Consider the following 24642-nt stretch of genomic DNA (forward strand, 5'->3'; position numbering starts at 1 on the left):
GGGAGGAAGGGAAAGGAGGTTGTTAGCCACTTTGAGATTCCTTAAAAGTAAAGGGACCCCTGACCAAACTTGCACTTTGACGTGCTTTCGAACTGCTAGGTTGGCAGGAGCTGGGAACGAGCAACGGGAGCTCACCCCGTCGCGGGGATTCGAACCGCCGACCTTCTGATCGGCAAGCCCTAGGTTCTGTGATTTAACCCACAGAGCCAACCGTGTCCCTCCTTAGGGTACTGATAAAGCGGGATATCAAATCCAAACTCCTTCTTCTTCTTTAGTGAAGGAAGCAGACTACATGTGCAAGGCAAATGTGGCAGAAGTGTGCAACCATTCACCTCTTGCTCCTAGCACTGTCCCAGTACTAGGGGGACATTGTAGCTCCAACCACCTTTTGCATGTGGCACACAGTGTACTTAATAGTAATACACACCTATTTTACTCCAAAATGTAGCATCTCATGCCCCCTCCCACCCAGTTCTCAGCAAAATTAAGTAGCAAAAATTAAGTAGGCGGTTTAAAGAAATGTAAGCAAATTTCCCTAATTAATTTTCAGCACAGAACTGGGAGTTTAAATGTTAACATTCCAGACCTATTCAGGCACTAGTGAAAGCTATCAGTGGATTTTGCAAAGAGGATTATAATAATTGATCTTCCTGGGGATATTGCAAGGGATTTTATGCAATGCATTCCCTGAACTAGTTTATGAATTTAAAGGCTTCTTGTTTCCCTCCCACTGGGCACAGCTAGCTTGTCAATCATCCTCCAAACACACAGAACAGTTAGCTTTCAGAGAAATAATAGAGAAAGCAACTGCTCTGGACTTTAAGCAGTTTGATGACTAAGAAGAACACTTGTATGTGGTAAGTTGTTCTTTAAATTCTCTGTACACAGTATCTTCATATCTGTCTGCATTAGGCTTGTTAATAAAATGCATTTATGCTTGAAATAACCACAGTGCATTGATAGTTGCTGCTTCTGTAATGCCAATATTGATTTTAAAGGATGTTGCATATTTCATATGTTGAATGCTTGATAAAACACCCATGGGAGCAAGTTGCTACAATTTAGCAAGTAGGTTAACAGTATAATTTCCAATTAACTGCTGCTTTAATGGGTACAGTGAGAAATTACTTTAACGACTACAGTAGTCAATCCATGTAAACAAGGCTTAGGAATTTGCTTCCTGTTAAGTGGAAGAAGAGTTTTAAATAGTTTGGATTTTTAGAAAGAAAGAAAGAAATATGCTTGCGTCAATCCCTCTAAATACAGAAACTCCAACATAGGAATGGGAGATTGAGACCTGACTTTAAAGTAATTACTTCAGTCTTTAAAACATATATTAGCACAGAAAATACTAAACAGGAAAAGGAAAAGCAGGATGTGGAACAGAATATCCTCACCCTCCAGTCTTGATGGAAACTTTTACATTTGTCATGTCACAGTGACTCAGGATTCCCGAACGAAACAAGCTGATTTCTGTCGAAATGAGTGATAACTTCATTCCTCCAGCTTTATTTCTAAATGGTAAGGTTCCATTGTATCTTTTCTTTCTCCCACTTCCAAAAATGCAACGTGCTTGTTTTACTGACTGATCTTTAAAAGGCAGGATTTATGGTGCTTCTGTAGCGGTATAATTATATTTATAAGAACATGGTGGGATTTGGCTTACACAAATGCAGCTGTTTTCTCCACTGTCTATTTTAGACTGTAAGCTCATTGGGAGAAGGGACCTATGTTGCCTAATTCTGATTATGCCATGCACATTAATGGCATGGGGCATACTGGTAGTAACAACAACAACTGCAGAACTCTGTGATCACCAGTGTGACTTAAGCGCTGGAATTTGCTTTGGAAGCAGGAATATGTTGGTGACAAGTAGGGGTGTCACTTGTCACTTGGGTTGAACTGCATTTTTAAGCAAACCGACTTAATGCACCAGAAGGCAGTTTTACTCTTCAGGTTTCTGTACTCCTCCAAATTCATATTATAGTTGAGTACATAAATGCATGCAAAGGATATCTGAAGAGGAAACGCATGCAAAAAAAATGCACATTTTGTGGAAAGAACACATTCAACATGTGGGTTTTTTTGTGTGTGTGGCTTTCAAAAAAAAAACAGAATGTGAAGCTGAGGTGGCTGAAATAGGTTGATTCATCTGTCCCTAGTGCCAAGATATTCTGTTGTCAATCTAACCTTAGTTTTGTGTGTGTGTGTTTGGTGGGGACCAGAAAAAGTTCTACACAGTAGGCTTGGCTAATGGGAAGCTCATAGGAGAGGCTCTCAAAGCCCAGTTTCCACCTAGCAATGCCCCAATGTGAACTGCAAGGAAAGAACTGGCCTTGAAGGATACAATACAATTTTGCCGTGAAGCTTTTTTTTTTGGTGGGGGGGGGTCAGGTCCTCACTTAGGTTTGTGCATCTATTTTATCATGAGCATCTTTAAGGTAGCTTATTTTGTTTGCTTGATTATGGCATTTCCGCTCCATGTTTTAACACATATGTTTTCAGGGTAGCTTGAACAACTTTACTGTCGTGTAAAACACAATACAGAAAAATAATAGAAACAAAAACAAAAGCGAGGAAACAACCATGAAAACACCTCGAGTTAGTCCCCAAATGCCAGACAGAACGAACATACTTTAAGTCATCTCCAAAAGGAATCTAGAGAAAACCATAAATGGGCTTCTTTTCAAGAAAAGTAATGTAAGAGCAACAACTAAAAGGGCTCTGTTCCTAGGAGATGCCAATCTCAGTAACCCCAAAGGATGGCACCTGGAGCTAAGTTGAAGAACACTGAATGTGAGTGCTGACAATCCCAAATTAATTTTGTGGATTCTACAAAATACATCTGTTTCTCTCTCTCCTTTTTGTCATGCAGCAGTGAATGTTGATAATATATTTTAATAGGTTGTTGGCATTTACTGGCATATCTCTGAATTTCTGGACATTCACAAATTTGACTGGGGTTGCAAACATTTGCCGTAACATATTCATACATACACTTACACGAAACAGAATACCAGAAGTCAGGGCTTCCAGCAATATGTATTTTAAGATGTGATTTGATAAACAATAACACTGAAGAAATCAAGATAAAAGATTTCCTACATACAAAACTTAATGCCACCAGTACATTTACTCCAGTAAACATCTCATTGTGGCAATACACCATTATCTAAGCTTGCTGTTGATGGTGGATATGCTTTGGATCTTTGCTTTGCATTTAGTGGTGAGACATCTTTGCCTCCTTGTCATGTTCATCGCAGCTTAAGAAGCAGAATGGCTGTCACTGAATGAAATTTGAAATGATCACACTAACAACTGTGCAACCACTGCAAAGGGATGTGTAGCTTTAAGCAATGACGACCACAGGGAGGGGGGGGGAAGTTGCAAAGGACACTTCCTCTAATAACTTCCAGAATCTCTCAGTAATGTTTAGTAAAGCAAACAGTTTCTGCTTTACCAGAAGAAAGCAGATCAGTTTGCCCTTGTTGTGTGACCCAGCATGGCCACAAAACTACCCTTCCGAGAAGAATGTGAGACTTGGACTGCTGTTCAAGTGGCAGATCTCCTGAGACAGGTACTGGGCTGATATGATATTCTAGACAATTGACTGTCCACAGATTAAGAGGCGGGTTAAAGAGTTGGTGTAACATTACTCCATTATTTTTGAAGTCGGTGGCAAGCTCTTAGAGGCAATATACTTGTGAAACTCTTCTATTATTAGCCTAAAACACCAAGAAAGGGAATATTTCATTAGTTGCCTGTGTTATACTGAATGTTATCACAACATGTATAGTTGTCAGGTTGCCATTAGGAATATGAATCTGGGTGGAGAATAGTTAACATATGCAGCATTTCAACTTCAAGATCCTCCTCTACATGCAGCCATGAGGAGACTCATATTCTTGGCTTCAAAACTGCCTGCACCCTCTCCTCTTACCCCCAACGCAAGGACCTGCCTGGCCATGCAAGATTCAGGGTTCAAGAGTTCTTACAGGGGGGTCATCCCTCCCCCTTAGCTATGGCGGCCATGTGACACCCCACAAGTCAGCTGACAGCTTCAAACGGCTCACCAGGCTGTAAGTTATATTAGGGGAAATTGCTTTGCAATACAAGTTTATGTTAGGCAAAAATATGTACATAGATGTGTACATTTGGAAAAATCCACACTAAAATGATTGAATTTGTGAAGTGTTTTTTTTTTAAAAGAAAATGCACACTGGCATAAATAAAATAAATGTCCATCTGACTGAGTTGCCCCAGCCACTCTGGGTGGCTTCTAACATATATAAAAACATAATAAAACATTATGTGCCATGCCAAACCTTGCACTATACAGTGTTGAAAACTGATCTTAAGATTGATAAGAGAGATTGACCGAAATTGTTAGATTTGCCCATCCCTGTGCCAGCTCTTGGAGAATCTACTAAAGGACACTCCAGTCTAGTTTTAAGGGAGGGGTGAGGATTTCCTCTAATGTGGACAAGCCCTAAGCAAAGCTTGTAAGATTCATCTGCAGCGGAGGCAAGGCAGCAGAGGAATAACAGCTGAAAAAGATATTCTTGTGTATGTGAGTGTACAACCATACTGGTAACCAGTGCTTTTTTTCTGGGGGGGACACAGAGGTACGCATACCCCTAAATATTTTGTGAATCTTTGTACTTTTGTGAAATTTTCTTGAGTCAAACTGAGAGTACTCCTAAACATTTTTTAAGAAAAAAAGCACTGCTGGTAACTGTATGTGGGGCTTGGTGGCACTGAGCCTCTTAGGCTTGCCGATCAGAAGGTGGGTGGTTCGAATCCGTGTGACAGGGTGAGCTCCCATTGCTCTGTCCCAGCTCCTGCTAATCTAGCAGTTTGAAAGCATGCCAGTGCAAGTAGATAAATAGGTAGTGCTGTGGCGGGAAGGAAAATGGCATTTCCGTGCGCTCTGACACTCATCACGGTGTCCCAGAAGCAGTTTAATCATGCTGACCACATGGACTTAACCATCCAGGGGTCCTTTATCTTTACCTTTTACATTTACTGGAAACTGTAGGCTCCCCTTCCTCACTCAGGATAAATATTTATTATCTTCCTTCTCCTCATATTGCAGCCTTGTTCTCTTCAGCAATTTGTCCTGTCCTGGCTTCTGAAGCAAGCAGGGGGGTGGTATTATTAAACTGATCACATCCTTGTCATTTTCACAATTTGTAGAATGTGTGATCTCACAGTGGCTCTGATGGTGCTAATTAGAGAATAGCTGCAACCCTTGACCCACTTAGCAACACTTACTACCTGTTAAGAGGTTATGGGGATGTGGAAGAGAAGCAAGAACTATGCACTCACAGAGCCTTTTTGTCCAAATATTCTCATTTAGCAAAAAGGGGGTATATAATACTGAGATATTTATGTCATTAAACAGGGCAATCCTTATTGTCTTTGCTTTTCACTTCTATTTCCTTCTATAAATTCATGAACTTTTAGAAGTCACATTTTATTGTACTGTTTTTCCCTGACTTTGCATTTCTACAATGGACGTCTGCACCACACACACACAAAAAAACCCACTTCTGCTAACTTCCTCTTTAAATCTAGACATACAGTACAACACATCTGTCCATGGTACAGGGTACAGGTCAAGAAAATATGACATTTTCAGAAATAGTGTTGTGTAAAAATTTTATTTAAAAACCCAACTCCAAAGGAAATGACAAATCACCCAGCAATCTTCTAAAAAAGGAACTGTGGAGAACTTTCTACTGAAATAGTTAGTACAAACTTATCCTACCCAAATTTCCTATTAATATGTCATGTCACTGGCTATTTTACAACACATGTCACACGTGTGGCATAAGCAACAGCAATTTGAGACACAACTGGATGGCAGCAGAAGGGCCTGTGTCTCCTTTTCTGTTGCCCACATGCATAAAAACTGTTGGCCATCATGATACTAGGGAGATTATGTCCCAGGCGTTTAGTCTGGTACAGGGATCAAAGTATCAGAATGGTACGTAGAGACCCAGGTTCAAATCTCCACCCTGTCATGAAGTTTACTGGATGACAGTCACCTCCTGTTAACTTACCTCACAAGGTGGTAGTGAGAATAAATAGACACTGTACTTAAAACGAACATTCATCAAGGCACTAGCAGTATGTCAGCCTGAAAGCCATCTAAAAGGTTTGTGTAATGTACATATCACCAACTCTAATATCACCTTTCCCTCCCTCTCCCTTTTCAGTGTGGGATGCATGACTGCGCCCGGATAGTGGAAAAATTGAAGATAGACGGAGCTCGATTTTTGGTAAGAATTTTTCGTAATTTCTCTTAGAAATTGTTAACAGAACGATGTTTTAGTGAAGGTATACGAGCAGCAATGATCGTGCCCTCACACTGTGAAACACTGATAGAGTAACACCAGTATTCAGCCTATTCAGTATTCAGGTATGAAGGCAACAGAAAAATACCAATAGAAAATGAACACAAAGAAAAGTGAACATTTCCCTTACCTTAAACATATAAGCGAAGCAATATATACTTAGAGTTCATTTCCAATTGTGTTGCGAGAAGTAAGTGACGAAATGTCATGTGACAAAAGCGATCTGGAGGAACTTTCATGGGCTCTTTCGCTTTTCATTACAATTTAATATTGCTCAACACTGTTGACAATGTAATACCAAATCCATGGTAAATTTATTCTTCTGATGGCATTTTGCCAATGCTCAGTGATTAGTTATGCGTAAGTTAGACTGCTTACAAATCTAGAACTATTCATTTTAAACTAAAAAGAAAATGAAATACAGGCACAAATTAAAAAATATATATTTGGAAAAAGCTTTCCCTGCCTTTCCCCTTCACTGACCTTCCCTTCTGTTGTGAGTCTTGCTTTATTTAGACTATAAGTCTGTGTCTAATTTTAATTTTATATACAGAGCATGCTTCTTGAAGGAAGACTGTATGAAATGTAATCATACAGGAATCATGAAGAGAAACTAGCATTTTATGGCTGTATGCACTCTGCCAGTTGACGGTCTTGAAATTTGCACAGAATATGACTCCCCGGAGGTTTTTGTTTTTAGAAGTGTGTGATTTTAGCCCTCATGACTGTAGGGAATTTGTTCTAAAGTTGGGGAACAGCCTGCAGATCAGGAAACCAAAGTACACGTTATGTGCTATGTTCAGTGGGATAAAGCTGTCAAAACATTATTAGTCTTGTGCCCTATGACACTCTCCCCCCTGTGTACAGGGAGCATGTAAATAAAGGAGCTATACTAAGTTTAGGTGGCTCCCTAACCCAACAGTCAGAGAATGCAACTTCATTAATGCTAATCTGTCACTAACCATTGTAGAACTTGAAAGTCTTGTTATCACCTCATTCACTTGCCAGAGCAAGGAGAAACCATCAAATTACCCTGACACAGAGGCGGAGCATATGCCCATGCTGCCCAGGGTGGGCACGCTCCCAAGGGGGGCGTGGCACGGAGGCTGCCCTCCTAGGCGCGGGGTAGTCGCTCGGGTGCCCGGAGTGGCACACGCACCCCGCAGCCAGGGGCGGAGCGAGCCACCCACAGGGGCAGAGCAAGCCGCCAATTTGGCGTGCCGCCCGCCCACGACCCCCAAGCCGTCAAAACGAAGGGGTAAGGGGGGAATGCCACCAGGGTAGGCTTGGGAGTCGCGGTAGGTGGCACGCCAAATGTCACTCCCTCAGCGAAGACACATAGGCGATTACTGAATGGTATGTAGAGACCCAGGTTCAATGTAGAGACACATGTCCTTTATTTTCTACATATATTTCCACGCAGAAACCTCTATCACAGTGGTCCTACTACTCACCCATAGATTCCTTTACCTTCCATTGTTCATTCCTTGCACACATATTAAATGATATTAAATATTAAGATTCCAAATAAGGTAGGGTTGCCATATTTCAAAAAGTAAAATATCAAGACTCCCCAAAATTGCCAAGCTTTTTTTTTCGATTGATTTGCCTAAGATCCAGGACAAAGTGCCCCCTTTCGGAAATTCCGCCCGGACATCAATTCCATCTTTGGAATCCCGGTAATGTCTGGGAAAATCCAGACATATGGCAGCCCTAAAATAATGCAATCAAATCAGTTAAGCAAAGTAAACCTTTGGACATGTATGTATTTCACTGTAATTAAAATCATGAGGGCAGAATATCTTCAATGGCATTTTATGTCTCTCTCCTCCCTTTCTAGATTAGAAACAGCCCCGCTTTGCAAGGCATCTTTCCAAATTAGGAGACAGTTGATTCAATTCAAAGGGTTTTAAATGCCAAGTTGAGAAGGCGCAATTGGTTTCATTTTTCTCAGAGCACTGAACATTCATTACCAAGGGAAGAGAGTGTAGTAACAGAACAAACATATAAAACTATTGCTAGGGGGTGGTTTAGTTTCAGATCATATGTCAAACACTGCACGTTAATTGAAAATGAGTCTGAGCGATTCAATGGGATAGAGCGCTAAAACCTGGCAATTAACGCCATGCAAATATCCAATGGTGCCATAAAGCAGGCCAAAGCATCTTCAGTTAATTGGTCCAGAATTAAAACAACAAGAACAAAATTTAGTAATAAAACTGGCACTCAGATTCATCCAGAGTGTGCCTCTTTTGCGCATTTCTCAGCCGCCTTGGGCCTTTTATAGCCCAACTGCTTTTGAAGTAGTTCTGTGTTGCAATGACAAACTCATGGCATCTTAAGACTGCTGGCTTGTTGGTATCCAAAAGGGAAATCATTAGACAATTGCTCTTAAGTCCTCCAAATAGGACAAAAGTAGACATTGCCTCACCCCCCACAGCTAAGGATGATGTAACCTCAGTGTGTCTGTGTGAAGAAAAGCAATAGAAACTGCCATTTAAGCAGGGGAGTGAGACAAACTGATAATTTTCCTTTCTGTCAAACTGTGATGGATTTGCTGTAGGTCAGGCATCCCCAAACTGCGGTCCTCCAGATGTTTTGGCCTACAACTCCCATGATCCCTAGCTAACAGGACCAGTGGTCAGGGATGATGGGAATTGTAGTCCAAAACATCTGGATGGCTGAAGTTTGGGGGTGCCTGATGTAGCTCTGACAGTTGTTAATTGATGCTAGCCTGCAGGCTCAACATCTAGATCAGGTACGGGCAACGTGTGGTCCTCCAGATGTTGTTGGATGCCAATACCCATCAGCCCCAGCAAGCAGAACCAAAAATATAGTCAAGGATCATGGGAATTGTAGTCCAACAGCATCTGGAGGGCCACAGGTTCCGATCTAGATTCAAGCAGGGCCAGGCCAACTGTGAGGCAGAGTGAGGTGGCTGACTCAGGAAGCAGATACTAAAAGGGAAGGGGGGTTGATTTTATTTAATATTTGCATTCTGCTTTTCCAACAACAAATGTTGAGCTCAAAGCGGCTCAAAGTAACCACAACAGCATTCGGAAGGGGGGAACATTGTAAACACTATAATATCAAACACAGAAACATAAAAATAAAGCAAACAACAATAAATTCATTAAAACAACTAATAACAGTTCAGCAAAATCAAAATATGGGAAGGAGCTGCTGAGCACCAACCCTGAGATTATTTTCTCTCTATGGGAAGGTGCTTCTTTGCTCACCACAGCAGGTAATTTTAAAGTTGACTTCTTTTCACCCTACTGCTCCTTGCTTGACCTGGGCACAGGGCTGGACCCAGTCCATCTCCAGCTGTCTTGCACCCCTCAAATCTGAACTTAGAAGACACAGAGGAGGGTGCTGTCCTGTTGCCAGCTGTCAATCCAACTGGCTTCTGTATGGGGAATTGAGAGGGGATGCCATCTTGTCATTTGCCCAGGGAGCAAAACACCATGGGCTGCACATGGATTCAAGAGAGCTGTATGAAGCATAGGTAGGCAAACTAAGGCCCGGGGGCCTGATCCAACCCAATAGCCTTCTAAATCTGGCCGTGGACGGTCCAGGAATCAGCGTGTTTTTACATTAGTAGAATGTGTGCTTTTATTTAAAATGCATCTCTGGGTTATTTGTGGGGCATAGGAATTCGTTCATTTTTTTTCTTCGAAATACAGTCCGGCCCCCCACAAGGTCTGAGGGACAGTGGAAAGGCCCCCTGCTGAAAAAGTTTGCTGACCCCTGGTATGGTGGGTCACACTATTAGGAATGCATTTTTTTAATGTCTGAATGTTGCTCTGGTGCTTTATCTTCCCATATTGAAGCTCAGTGATCATAGATCATTCAAGTTAATGCTGGGGTTCATAGATGGGGTTCTAAAGGAAGTAGGGTCCTCAGGTGATGCTTGAACCTTGTGCTGCTGCTGCTAGCTCCCCATTTACCTTCTGCCACCCCTAGTCCAAGACCAGGCATCCCCAAACTGCGGCCCTCCAGATGTTTTGGCCTACAACTCCCATGATCCCTAACTAACAGGACCAGTGGTCGGGGATGATGGGAATTGTAGTCCAAAACATCTGGAGGGCTGAAGTTTGGGGGTGCCTGTCCAAGACTTTCAATCACTTACTGTTTCCAGGCTTTTCATCTGCATGCCCCTACACTGGCATTCTGAAAGCTTCTAGGTATGGCTGGTGGGTAATGTTCGTGGTCCCAGGCAATATTATATCCATGGAATTCAGAGCCAGTACTATTGTCATTGGTGCTAAAAAAAAAAAGGATGCTTACTATAGTCATCACCATTCCTTAGCTGGAATTAAAAGAGCTCAAGTGATATCCCATAGCTGTGTGTGATATTATTTCCTTATAACTGGGACTATAAAAATACTCCATTCAGCTACTGTACTGCTTTACAATACATTTCCTTACGACAGGAGTTCCCAACACCAGTATTATAGTGACAATCCTAAAATTATCTTGTAAAAACAGAGCACTTGTATTAATCCCATTTTCATTCCAATGGTTTTAAGTTGTCTCATGCTTCCCATCTTCATTTCTTTATAGCCTTCCTTAAGATCACTAGCTATGCTGGAACTGCCTTGGAGAACATACTGAAGCCCTTCATTTTCAGGCTGCCTCTGATCTCACAAGGCCGCCAAGTTCCCTTTCCATTTTGAACCCAAAACTAGAGGATGCTCTGAGATTGAATTGACTTGAACCCAGAGTTATTCCAAAGGGCAACTAGATGCAAGAAGGCAAAGTAGAAAGATCGAGAGATAACCAGTGTTCAAAAACTTATATACTAATAATGAACTCTTTCTCCAAGTGTGGATTATTATGTAGCCAAAACAGTACAATCTATGCAATAGAGGGAGGTATCAGAAAGCTTCATGGCCATAGCCAAAGGGAGGGGGGGCAGCTGCCACCCCTATCAAGTAAAACAATAGCAATACTTAACTGGCAAATCACATTGGTTCTGTCCCCCCCCCAAAAAAAGGCCTGCCCCCCCCAAAAAAAAATTCCTGGCTGTTCCCATGGCAAGCTTAAGGAAATAACTAGGTTTGCATTGGGGGGGGGGGCGGACTGAGGATGGCAAAACAGATCAATGAGGACTGTGCATACCCTCCAACATTTCTCTGATGAAAATAGGGACGTCCATTCCGTAATGATAATTTTACTATTTTGATACCCCACACATCTTATTGGCTTGCCTAAGCACACTGGGCAGCTTCAAACATATATAAAAACATAATAAAACATTAAACTTTAAAAAACAACATTTTCCTATACAGGATTTCCTTCAGACGGCTCAGGTTTGGAAAACTCAAGGGGACAGCCTAAGGAAAAGCGGGACATTCCAGGATCAAATCAGAAACTGGGACAGCTTCTCTAAATCAGGGATGTCCCTGGAAAATAGGGACACTTGGAGGGTCTGTGAGTGGCTATGGACTGGAGGACCCCCTTCAGACTGGTGGTGTTTTGTGGGTATACACAACATGCCAGATACAGTACATTAATTGTGCATTAATAGTGGATTCATACTGCGCTGTGAACACATCATTCTGGTTTACTGGTTGTTCTCTGGTGCTTCCCTAATGATACCACATTACTATATCCACTCTATGGTCTTCTTGATGCGTTTCAAGACATGCTCTGATCGGAAACAGAGCGATATGACTGTTCCCTAACTTTTGCAGACGTAAGCAGTACTGAAAGTGGGGCCTCAAATAACTGACTTTGTTGTTGTTTAGTCGTTTAGTCGTGTCCGACTCTTCGTGACCCCATGGACCATAGCACGCCAGGCACTCCTGTCTTCCACTGCCTCCCGCAGTTTGGTCAAACTCATGTTCGTAGCTTCAAGAACACTGTCCAACCATCTCATCCTCTGTTGTCCCCTTCTCCTTGTGCCCTCAATCTTTCCCAACATCAGGGTCTTTTCCAAAGATTCTTCTCTTCTCATGAGGTGGCCAAAGTATTGGAGCCTCAGCTTCACGATCTGTCCTTCCAGGGAGCACTCAGGGCTGATTTCCTTAAGAATGGATAGGTTTGATCTTCTAGCAGTCCATGGGACTCTCAAGAGTCTCCTCCAGCACCATAATTCAAAAGCATCAATTCTTCGGCGATCAGCCTTCTTTATGGTCCAGCTCTCACTTCCATACATCACTACTGGGAAAACCAGTAACTGACTATTGGGTGGGAATAGACTATTTAGGAGGCAGTTGTGGTTGGTCAACAGTTCTCACTTGTTCTACCTGACATTGGTTATTTTTAAATGGAATAAATAGTGGGGGAAATAAGCATTTTTGTCTCCCCCGTTTCTAGTTCAAACATAGAAAATACAAAATGGAGGAAACCTCCATGCTCAGTATTTGCATCATCCCTGCACATACACAGCTGTGCTAGAACGTTGGAGAATCTCTTTAGACAATGAGTTGTTTATTCCTGTAACAGTTCTTTTAATCTGTAGTTCTTTCTTAACCTCCTTGGCTAGCTTTATATTTCCTGGCTCCCTCTACTTCCCACATCCCTTACGACTGGGGAGTGCTGCACTGCAGGAGTAACTATAAAGAGATTGCATGGCAGAGACGGTTCCAATGCCCTTCATTTGCAGGCTGCAGCTGATTTCAGAGGCCACTAAACTCACTTTCCGCTTAGAACCACAGCGAAAGGGTGTTTCCAAGGTAGAGTTGAATGCAGAGTCATTCCCAAGGGGTACCTTATTTCCTAAGTTACAGTTTTCAGCATTCAGCTTTATACTGGCTGTTGTGGCCAAAACATAAATTGAGTGAAAGAGAAATGATATCCCCCTTCTAGATCTGTGGTTTTAAAAGAGGAACGACAGAATCGTAGGGTAGGACGGGACATGTTTAACACTTGCCTTGCAGTTCATTGTGAACCTAATGCTTTATTATAGCTGTCAAGATATAGCTTCACTGTGTGTGTGCTTTTTATATAAAGGTATGCATCATCAATAATACTCAGGGCCGGCTCTAGGTAGAGTCCTGGTGGTGCGGGGCGCCAGGGCGCAGGGCCGGTAGGCAGGGCGCTGCGCGGCAAAGCCACACGGAAGCCTTGCTGCGTCCTGCGAGGGCGGGGGCGCCGGAGCAATCTCCGCCCCTCAGCGCCAGGGCGCCCGACCTGCTCGAGACTGCCCTGATAATACTTTAATTAGAGGAGGGAGCTACATTATTTATGCTTACTAGATGTTACCAATGACAACCGTGGCCTAGTTAATGTACTGTAAGCAGGCCAGCTACTGCAGATAAAGAAAGGGAATGGTGCCTTTAAAAAAAGATACAGATAGAATTTACAGTGCTTGGCTATCTGCCTCAAAACACTTTCAATCTATGTTTACTGTTTTGAGGAAGGGTGACTGTTCATCTTAGAGTGATTCTTTATTTTAAAGCTTCCTGGATTACCCTTGACATATTGTTCTCCACTATAAGATGCATTTTTTAAGCCTTTGACTGGTGTCTCTGAGATGTTTTAGACTGCAACTCCCATCAGCCCCCAGTCAAAGGCTGGTGTAATCTATTGCTAGCAACATATGGCACTATCATGAGCATTTTTCAAAGAAAGAAGCTGAGGGGTCTAACAAGGAAAGGTCGTTAAAGCAAACGACATTTAAAGCAAACAGAACGAGGAGACCTATTTTAAAACCTGAGTTTAGAGGATTTAATACAGTCATACCTCGGGTTAAGGACGCTTCAGGTTGCACGTTTTCGGGTTTGCACACCGCGCCGAACCTGGAAGTCCAGTTACTTCTGGGTTTCAGCGCTCACACATGCGCAGAAACACCGAAACGCGACCTGTGTGTGCGCAGATGCAGCACTGTGGGTTGCGAACGTGCCTCTCGCATGGATCACGTTCGCAACCCGAGTGTCCACTGTACAGTGCTACCTCTGATTTCGAACTTAATTCATTCCGGATGTCAGTTCTTAACCTGAAACCGTTCTTAAACTGTAGTACCACTGCTCCCGTGCTGCTGCCGCGCGATTTCTGTTCTCATCCTGAGGCAAAGTTCTTAACCTAAGGTACTACTTTCGGGTTAGCAGAGTCTGTAACCTGAAGTGTTTATAACCCAAGGTGTTTGTAACCCCAGGTACCACTATAGTTGAGTACATTTGCATTCCTTGGTGATTGCTCTTAGTCTCTTTAATAAGCTATGGCGATATTCCTCCAATGGAATGTAAAACTATAAAAAGCGAAGATATATTTTTGTCTCTTTATTTCTTCCTACAAGAATAAAACAGAAGCCAAGTTAAGCATTGTTGTGTAACCACTAATGTTGATGACTAAATTGTCACCGATCTGTAATAAGCCAAGTAAATGAGTGAGGAGAAAAGGGCAAAAATATGGCAGGTTCATCTAAAAAGTCAACACATATACACATCGGCTTGTATATCTACTTGCACTTTGACGTGCTTTCGAACTGCTGGGTTGGCAGGAGCTGGGACCGAGCAATGGGAGCTCACCCCGTCGGGGGGATTTGAACCGCCAACCTTCTGATTGGCAAGCCCTAGGCTCTGTGGTTTAACCCACAGCGCCACCCACATCCTAGCACCACCCGCTATAATAAATAAATAATAATAAGTAAGTAAATTATTTATACCCCGCCCATCTGGCTGGCTTTCCCCAGACGCTCTGGGAGGCTCCCAACAGAATATTAAAAATGCGATAAAACGTCAAACATTAAAAACTTCATATGTCTTCTAAAGGTAAGATAGTTGTTTATTTCCTTGATATCTGATAGGAGGGCGTTCCACAGGGCGGGCGCCACCACTGAGAAGGCCCTCTGCCTGGTTCCCTGTAACCTCAATTCTCGCAGGGAGGGAACCGCCAGAAGGACCTCAGTGTCTGGACTGAACAATGGGGGTGGAGATGCTCCTTCAAGTATACTGGGCCAAGGCCGTTTAGGGCTTTAAAGGTCAGCACCAGCGCCAAGACAACAGAATTGTGCTGTTACTGTTGAAGGCAGGGAGGCCAACAGGAGGTGGAGCCAGAGCCAAGGACAGGCAGAGCCACAGCCTGACTATTCTGTAAGCCAGAAGGCAGGCAGGGAGCCTAGTAGAGCCAGGCCCCTTTTGCCCTAATGGACCAGCCACCACTGCAACCAGATGCCTATGAGAATCCCACAAGCGCAATAGTCCTCTCTCACTCATGATCATCTCCAGAAATGGGCATTTGGAATCATACTGCCTTTGATACTGGACATAATATATATCCGTTCTGATGAGCAGCCGTCGTTAGCCACGAATATATCTAATCGCATTCTGAGTGCATCTACACTCTCAACACAAAACAAGGCAACCCAGATTAAAAGGGGGGGGGAGGAATGCTAGTAGTACAACAGCAAGGATGATTTATCATAAAAAAGATAGGGTACAAATGGGAAAAAATAAATAAATAAACATAAATAACTCATATTCACATTAAATATAGATCAAAAGAATATCCTTTGATGTCTAACCCTTTGTTCTTAAAGTTTTACAGCTATATTTCCAAGTAAGATGAAAGCTGTTACTTGGAGGTAACATACTCTGGGTGCTTGTAAGTGGCTTTGTAAAATACTAAGTCAAAGCATCACCATTTTCAACTCTCCCCCCCCCCTTTTTTTAAAAAGAATCCCATTCAACAGTAGAGAAACTTGGAAAATTCACCCAGCATTTGCATATATTAAATGATACCCAGTTGCTGGCCCATAGTTTTTAAAGGTAATTTTCTTAAATCTCATTTTAAAGAGAGCAAGAACCTTTTCCACCAATTTCAGTGGGATTTAAGACGGAGCAAATAACTTTCTCTGTATTGCATCTGAGAGGCGATATAATAGCCATCTTCAAACATCAAAAGGGCTATCACATGGAAGATGGAGCAAGCTTGTTTGCTGCTGCTGCTTCAGAGGGTAGGACCCCAACGAAAGGATTCCCATAATTCTTTGGGGGTACTTTAAATGGGCTTTACATTTATGGTGCATATGCACCCATCATTTTATATTCATGGTGCTTTTTTGGGGGGGGGAGTGGGCTCAAAACGCATTGGCCTCAATAAATATTTTCTCTTGTGCCTTTTTCCTTCTTTTTTTCTTCTCATAGTACCAGATAAGTTTGCCACGAGACAAGCCAGCAGGCTGGTGACAGCAGCCAATCATTATCACCCTGCATGGTTCTTATAATAGTTTGGCACCTACTTACAACCACACAAAGCTTGTCTGAGCTTCTCAAATTACATTTAAAATTATGCTTAGCTAGCAAAGCTGTTGAATGTGGAAAGGAACTTCCTTGATGGGCTTCACAGGAAAAGTACAGACTGAACACTCAAGATTTCCCCTCACTAGTATGATGACTTCATCCTGCCTTCTCCTAAATTACACCATCTGCTATGAATATGAATGAAGCCAAACAAGCAATGGCAGGCACAGGAGCAGCTAGAAACCTGAGAGAAATCAGCATAGGCCTAATCACTAATTAGTGTCAACCTGCAATTGTTCTCAACTTAAAAGGCAAAAACCACCAGACTTTTTAGGGTTGCGGCTATCTGCAAAAGGGGACAACTATTCCTTTAAGAGACTTGCCTAAGAGCCGCTCAAGGGCTGTGTCAAGCTTTCTTCTCTGCGGGAGCTCTTAAAGGAACAGCAGTCCCCAACTGGGCTGGAACTGGCAACTCCCGGTGAAACACGAACAATCTGTCCATTGTCAGCATTCTCTGCCAACGAATGAAAACTAGCAGACATTCCTCTCAGTGAAGCAGAGGAGGTTATTAAAATATTTATCAGCCATTCCATATTTTAAAACCCAGGGAGTTTGCCCCCGTTACAAATAAATTCAAAGGAAACAGAAGAAAGGCTCCGATTGCGGAGGGTTGTGCTTTTCCCCCCACCTGCTAGCCCTGTTTGGTTGCTCAGATTTTAACATTGTGTAATCTTGTTCCAAATTTTGATTGTACTTGCTAACACACACACATTCAGGTAGGTAGCCATGTTGGTCTGACACAGTCAAAATAAATAAAAAAGTTTTAAAATTGTCCAGTAGCACCTTAGAGACTGTGTGTGTGTGTGTGTGTGTGCAGTCTGATGTCAACCAGCATGGGGAGAGACTGGTGAGAAAATATGGCCCCCAAAGTTCTCCCAGTCCTGTGCATAGCAGGAAATGCTTAGATGTCTTGATCATTTTAGAGCTCTTATACATGCTTACCCAGAAATAAAATCCTGTGGACACAGTGGGACCGCAATTCACTTAATTATCCCTCCTATGGACAATCTACAGTCCAATGCCTGCCCTGACTATTGTATAAAATAGTATGTTATGTCAAGGGTTGCACTGCTCAAGGCAGTGTTGTACAGCTCCACGTCCCCCCTGCTCATTGGCTTTTGCATAAGATGAGCCTGCTGAATCAGTCTAAGAGCTCATCCAATGGCCAGTCTAGCCCAGCATCCTGCTCTCACAGTGATGCCTGGTGTCTGCAGGGTGCTTATGAACAAGATCAACTCAGTGTCCGGGCAGAACGATGGGGGTGGAGACGCTCCTTCAGGTATGGGCTTTTCAGTGGACTTATTTACTTCCAGTGTGTAAGTCTACATGTCAAAGGGGGTCTATATACCCATCAGACCAGTCCATCAGTTCCAACAGGGACAAAGCACTGGGATTGATGGAAGATGTCTTCCTTGGACATACCGGTAAATATCTCCCAATACACCATCATCTCCATCCCTCAAGTCAACAATCTTTTGGACACCAGCTCTCCTCTCCTCACTGTCACCCGAGCTCAATGGTCAGGTATGATGAGGTTGCAGTCCTGTAACAACTGAAGGGCTCACACCTACAGTATCATACAGGTTCACCACACTCCCCTGCCCGCAGCAATGAAAAGGTCAGGAATGGCAAACAAATTTGAAAAACATCTTGCTTGACATTAAACTATTCCCTCATGTTGCACCAATTTAGTGGAGTGTTGGGTGTATTCTAGGGCACACTGTGAGTTGAGGAGACTGGGTGATATCAGCCAAGGTCCTAGGGTTTTGCTGCTCCTAAAGGCAAAGAATGTGAAATGCTCGATTCCACATGTGTACATTTAAAGTTCATTGTTAAAAGTAGCTTCATTTTAATTGTGGTTGATTGTCTTCTGGTGCTTCTAGAAGCTATTGTTCCCCTTGTTAACTCTGCAAATACTCTAGGGAAGCCAGAAGGCAGATCCAGATGGTAGGCCCTTTTTGGATCATGCAGCTGCCATCTGCATTGGTGAGTGAATAGTTTTGGCGAGGGGTACTCCTGTGCTGCACTGTTTTCCAAACAGGAATAAAGTCCCTTCTTGTGCTTCTTCCTGCCTACTGAATGGCAAGAGATGGAAATGCACTCCAGTGTAGTGCTCTACAACCTGGCATATTAGTAGACGGCAACCCAAATGAACTGTGCAATGCCTGTCTGATGGGTCATCAAAAGCCTATTAGCATATCATCAGGTGGAAATATCAGTTTTTGAACTCTGTTGTGCCTTGGCCCTCAAATTATTTGTCCCCTACCTAATTTCCATAGCAGCCAATGAGAAACAGACAACTCTCTGAAAATAGAAGCCAACATTATTTTATTAATTTCGCAGTGAAGTTTTTAGAGAGTTTAGATTTTACAGATCAATATCTGTAAAAACAAGAACTGCGTGGTTCCCCCCCTTTTTTTAGAAAATCTTTGTCTTTTTCATAAAGAACAGTAAATCTGCATTAAAGTAATTTCCCCATAACTGCCCTCTCTGCTCATTTGCAGCTCGTTTAAGAAATTGGTTTTTCTACTTCCTGATTTGAGAAGTTGCACCAGCAGAGAAAGTATAGCTTTTTATTGCTCTTCGGAGAGTTAGCAATTTAATTGCAAAAGAAAAGCTGGCATTTCTAGTGAAGCTCTAAGGAAATGGAACCTTATATCTGAAGGGATGAGATCATTGCTGATGGCAAGGAGCCACTAATGAAAAACAAAAGCTGCTTTGGCAAGTAGCGCTTAGTAATATTTAGTAAGCCATTAAGTAGTTTGGTAACAAAATTGCTTTAATTAAAATTGATTGAAATCCCCCAGTTAACACTGTGTTTTGATTCTTCTTGCTTAAAGACGATTGGCTCCCCACTGACAAATACCCTAATAAAACTGTTACTTAAGCTTTCCTAACATAGAGGCTGAAGCTGAATTAACCACAATCTATTGTGAAAATCCATGCACTGCTTGCCTTATGCGCATAAGCAATTGTAGAATTTCAATATCATTTACTGCTTTTGAGGGAGAGAGAGAAACTGAGGGGGCACGTGCATTGGTAAACACCCGCAGTCTACAACAGCCTGAAATAAACCAATGTGCAATACCCTCGGTACATATCTTCTTGGTGAGTAATGGGTTGTGTTTGGTAACCAACATTAGCTACCGCTTGCAGCTCATTCTCAAATCCTGCTTCGGCTAAATGCCATCCTTCTGCAGAAGAAGTTGTACAAAGCCATCGAGACAGTTCTAAATCTTGCCTCGCTGCAGGATTTCAGTGGAGCAATCTTGATCCTACCTCCCAAGTATCCCCTGAAGCAGGGATGCGGAAATGGTGCTCAGGAAGTTGTTAGATGCCAACTACCACTAGTCACCATAGACGCAGGTGGCGCTGTGGGATAAACCAGAGCCTAGGGTTTGCCGATCAGAAGGTCGGCAGTTCGAATCCCCACGACGGGGCGAGCTCCCGTTGTTCGGTCCCTGCTCCTGCCAACCCAGCAGTTTGACAGCATGAAGTGCAAGTAGATAAATAGGTATCGCTCCGGTGGGAAGGTAAATAGCGTTTCCATGCGCTGCTCTGGTTCGCCAGAAGCACCACATGACCCGGAAGCTGTACGCCGGCTCCCTCAGCCAGTAAAGCGAGATGAGCGCTGCAACCCCAGAGTAGTCTGCGACTGGACCTAATGATCAGGGGTCCTTTTACCCTTTACCTACCACCAGTCACCATAGCCAATCATCAGGGATGATGGAAGTTGCAGTCCAAACCCATCTTTGCACGTTTGCCATCTGTGTCTTGAACCAATTGACCTCCCTCCCTCCCCACTCTACTGCACTATGTAGAAGGGGGGGGTGTTAGGCGAAGCCAGCTTGCTTTTGTAGAGCAAGAGGATAGATGAGGTTTCACTATATGGTGGCATGAGGGTGCCAGTGCCTGATCTTTTTCTCTGCTCCCCTTCATAGTAGAATTCTGAACCAGGTTGCTTGACTGATGAACAAAGGTTCATTCAGCAGTCTGATTTTTTTGTCAGTAATCCGAAACTCTACTGAACGTTGAGGTATAGAAATGAAATTTAGGTGCACTCATTCTAGGTGTAATTCCACAGTTCAAATTTGTGAAATTGGGTCCTACCTCAAAGAGGGCACGTGTTGCGGTGAGACTTGGAAACCGACACCCTGTGTTGTGTGGGTGGGTAAGATTGGTCAGCCACAACACCCGATTGGTGGGTCCCTTGATGTTGGGTTCAATCTGGCCAATGGGGTGCAGTCCAAACGGATCGAGGGACCTATATATGCCCATGCACATGACCCAGAGCTTCCTCTTTTGGTGCATGCATTCGGAACACCCGCCCACTTCTCCCTACTTTTAGCGCTTGTTGCACTTGACCTTGCTATGCCTTCGTGTGTCATCTGTCATTGGGACTTGGGCACGGCAGGAATTTTTCCACTTGGCTGATTGGCTGGTGCCATTTGGGTTTCGCCTGCCGCGTAGCAAATCATCACAACTTGTAAGGTTACGGATAGGCATTGGTTCAGGTGATAGGGATGGGAGAACGCTCTCGCCATCCCTATGTGAAGGGTATTCTGTTAAAGGAATCCAGGGGCTCAATGGTTTGGTCAACCCTGTGAGAGGGTTGTGCCCATGCCTGAATGCAGGGGGACATTTGGGTGGTGGACATAGCAAGTCCCCGGCTTTCCGCCTATCCAGGTGTTCACCCTAGGCTGACCTATGCTGGTGCCCTGGGTCAGCGCTACCTGCAACGGTGCAGGGAGCTAGTTGAACCAGAGCCTATGCAACCACTCACTTTCTGCAATCAATAAAGTTGTGGCCTAAACATAGCTGCCAAGTTAAGTTATCCCTTTTTTTAAGGGATTTTCCCTTATGCTGAATAGGCTTCCTCGCGAGAAAAGGGAAAACCTGGCAGCTATGGGCCTAAATTCTGCCAAAAACCAAACCAATGTTTGAGTCATATGTGAATTTATTCAGGGGGAGGTTTCTGGGTCTAAACACGCAAAATGTTGAGCCTGGGCCTGTTTTCAAAGAGGTGTGTGGGAAAATCCAATGCAAAGCAATAACTCCCTTGAAGGTTCACTCCTTTCTATTCCCATGTAAAATTCCTGCATGAGCAGGAATGAGAATGCTGAACTCTGGTTCTCACATGCAGTTCTTGGTAAGCACAATATATATGTAGCTCATACACTCAGACTGATTTACTTCTAAAATATATGCAATGGTAATATTAGCATGAGACAGTTTATGCTCACAGAATCCTCATCACATCAGTAATTGTACTTATTTTAATGGGCCTATCTGCTATTATAAAGAACTCATTCGATGAAGGGAGGGTTTTGGTTGTTGTTGTTTTAAATGCAGTAGTATTCTCCAGTCTCCCAAAGTATCAAATGCTATTATGGGATAAAGAAAGTATGGTAATGTACATTTAGCATACACTGATAGGAGCCATTTTTCAGTCACATTCCACCTGTGCTATAGTATGATCACCATACTGCAACAGATAATGTTTACAAAACAGTTGAAAAGCTTTATGCTTTTTGAAATACAGTACATGGTAGATTTTTACTAGGCCAGCTAAAAGCAAAGCTTTGAAGCATCCTTGGCTGTCTGATATATTTCAAAGGACAAGTTAAACGGGCACATTTAAGATATATGTTGGGTGGAGACAAAAAAAAAAACAGTAACCAAACATGGGGTGCTAGTCCTTCAGTGCAATATGTTTAAATTCATGTAATTCAGCCATTTTTAAAGTGAATTTTCTGAGATTTGGTCCCATCCAACCCCTGCCCAATCCATTCCAATCCATTCTTATAGGACAGTGGGTGCTTCTAATGCTGGCAAATTTGTGGCAGAAGTCACATACAGTCATACCTCGGTTGACAAACGCCTTGTGACTTGAATGTTTTGGCTCCCGAACGCCACAAACCCAGAAGTGATTGTTCAGGTTTGCAACGTTCTTTGGAACCCGAATATCTTCTTCTGATTGGCTGCAGGGGCTTCCTGCAGCCAATCAGAAGCTGTGTCTTGGTTTACGAACATTTTGGAAGTCGAACGGACTTCCGAAACAGATTCCATTCGACTTCCGAGGTACCACTGTATTATCATTGACATCATAATGACAGCCTGCATTCCTTCCTTCCCCTTCCTTTCACCCAGAATTATAGTTTCTGGGTTAAAACAACAACAACAACAACAACTGATGTTGTTGGGTTTTTTAATGTTCCCAACTACCTATTTAGGATATCTCAACAACCCATTTTCAAACTAAGCACCCAAATCTGAAAGCACCAGAGCCAGACCTACTCTTAGGCAGAGTGAGACTGCTACCTCATGCAGACGTCACTGGGGCTGGGAAGGGGCAGCAAGGTGTTGGAAGGTGCAGCTGTGTATGCCACACAACCCAGCCTGCACTCCCTTCTACTATCCTGCTGCCGCCCTCAGGTGCAGCGCAAGATGTGGCCTCCAGTCTGGTTGTCTTCTTCTGTGTATGTGAAATGCTGAGGGAGAGACCTTGTCTTTTGCCTCAGGGAGCAAAATGCCTTGTTCTTGTTTACACCCCCCTCCTTTTCTCAGTCTCCACTGAGCTATTTCCCACACTTTCTTGTTTTTCTCATCCAGATGCAGAACAGGAGAGAGAGAGAGAGAGAGAGAGAGAGAGAGAGAGAGAGAGAGAGAGAGAGAGAGAGAGAGAGAGAGAGATACTTTGGCAGTCAGTGTCAGCAGGGAGCGGTTCTGCACAGTTCCCAGGCCCTCAGCCAGCAGGGACTCATTAGAATACAGAGGTGACTGACCACAGTCTTCTGTCACAAGCTCTTCCTTCCATTAAATTCTTGTAAACTCTCATTCTCCCCCTCCTCCCCAATCCAAATGTTTGCCTTGTGAATAGTGAACTAAGGAACGATCCACACAAGAAGATGGTGCTTAAGGATGTGATGATGTTAGTCCCTCGGCTTCAGCTACGGTACTACTGGAGTTTAACACTGCCCTGTGTTCTCATGTCAGCACTCAGCTCCGCTCAGTTTCATTTCAATGCGTCATTAGGCTATTGCAAAAAAAAGGCAAATTTAGTTCTCCCCAAATTACATAATCAAAATGAAGCTGATGCGAATCAAATTTACAAAACAGGCATGGCTGTTGTTTAGCAGCAAGACACATGTAAAAGAGCCAAACTAAACAGGACATTTAGTTTGATGCATTTGATGCATATAAGCATTTCACATACACATTTTTAAACATTTTAATAGGAACCAGAGGAGGGATTTAACCGGACAAAACTTGTCTCAGAGATTGCAATTATCTCTGGGAGGAAAGCTTCCATTGGTGACAATTTACTTCCATTCTTATTTGTTAGAGAGCCAGCTAGAACTGCTGAAAATAAAAATGATCTGCAAGATATAGCCACAGATGAACATTCTGCATAAATGTTGCAACTGATGGAGAGAGAGAGAGAGAGAGAGAGAGAGAGAGAGAGAGAGAGAGAGAGAGAGAGAGAGAGAGAGAGAGAGAGACCTGGTCCAGAACTATTTGGCCCTTCCCATTTCATTAAACATTGTTAGAGATTTATAGGTGTTAGGATTTTATTGAGGTTTGGAGGTGTCAAAGCTAATTTTCTTGGAAGAAACATCCAGACCCAAGTGTGTATTAAGGCTGTGGTAGACTCACTGATAAGCCTCTGTTACTGTAAAAGCTAGGTAAGTAGGCACACTTGCTGGGTTTTGTATTGCACACTGTAAAGGTAGAGGTAAAGGGACCCCTGACCATTAGGTCCAGTCGTGACCAACTCTGTGGTTGCGGTGCTCATCTCATGTTATTGGCCGAGGGAGCCGGCGTATAGCTTCCAGGTCATGTGGCCAGCAAGACAAAGCTGCTTCTGGTGAACCAGAGCAGTGCACGGAAACGGCGTTTACCTTCCTGCTGTAGCGGTACCTATTTATCTACTTGCACTTTGACGTGCTTTTGAACTGCTAGGTTGGCAGGAGTTGGGACCGAGCAACGGGGTGAGCTCCCGTCGCAGGGATTCGAACCGCCGACCTTCTGAT

General features: G+C 43.2%; 1 protein-coding gene across 2 annotated transcripts in view; it reads left to right on the forward strand.

Moving 5' to 3' along the window:
* The first annotated feature begins 782 nt into the window (after positions 1-782).
* BLNK (B cell linker) overlaps positions 783-24642 on the forward strand; it is a 98234-nt gene continuing 74374 nt past the window's right edge. The window contains exons 1-3 of one of the 2 annotated variants that reach the window (XM_035137409.2): positions 783-857; positions 1440-1521; positions 6222-6284. In XM_035137409.2, the coding sequence (XP_034993300.1) occupies positions 1519-1521; positions 6222-6284 (66 nt within the window). In that variant the 5' untranslated portion in view covers positions 783-857; positions 1440-1518. Of the gene's footprint in view, positions 858-1439; positions 1522-3449; positions 3578-6221; positions 6285-24642 lie in introns of those variants that run through there. The other variant, XM_035137408.2, reaches the window with a different exon arrangement.

Source organism: Zootoca vivipara, chromosome 5, assembly GCF_963506605.1.
Source record: "Zootoca vivipara chromosome 5, rZooViv1.1, whole genome shotgun sequence".
NCBI classification, from domain to species: Eukaryota; Metazoa; Chordata; class Lepidosauria; order Squamata; family Lacertidae; genus Zootoca; species Zootoca vivipara.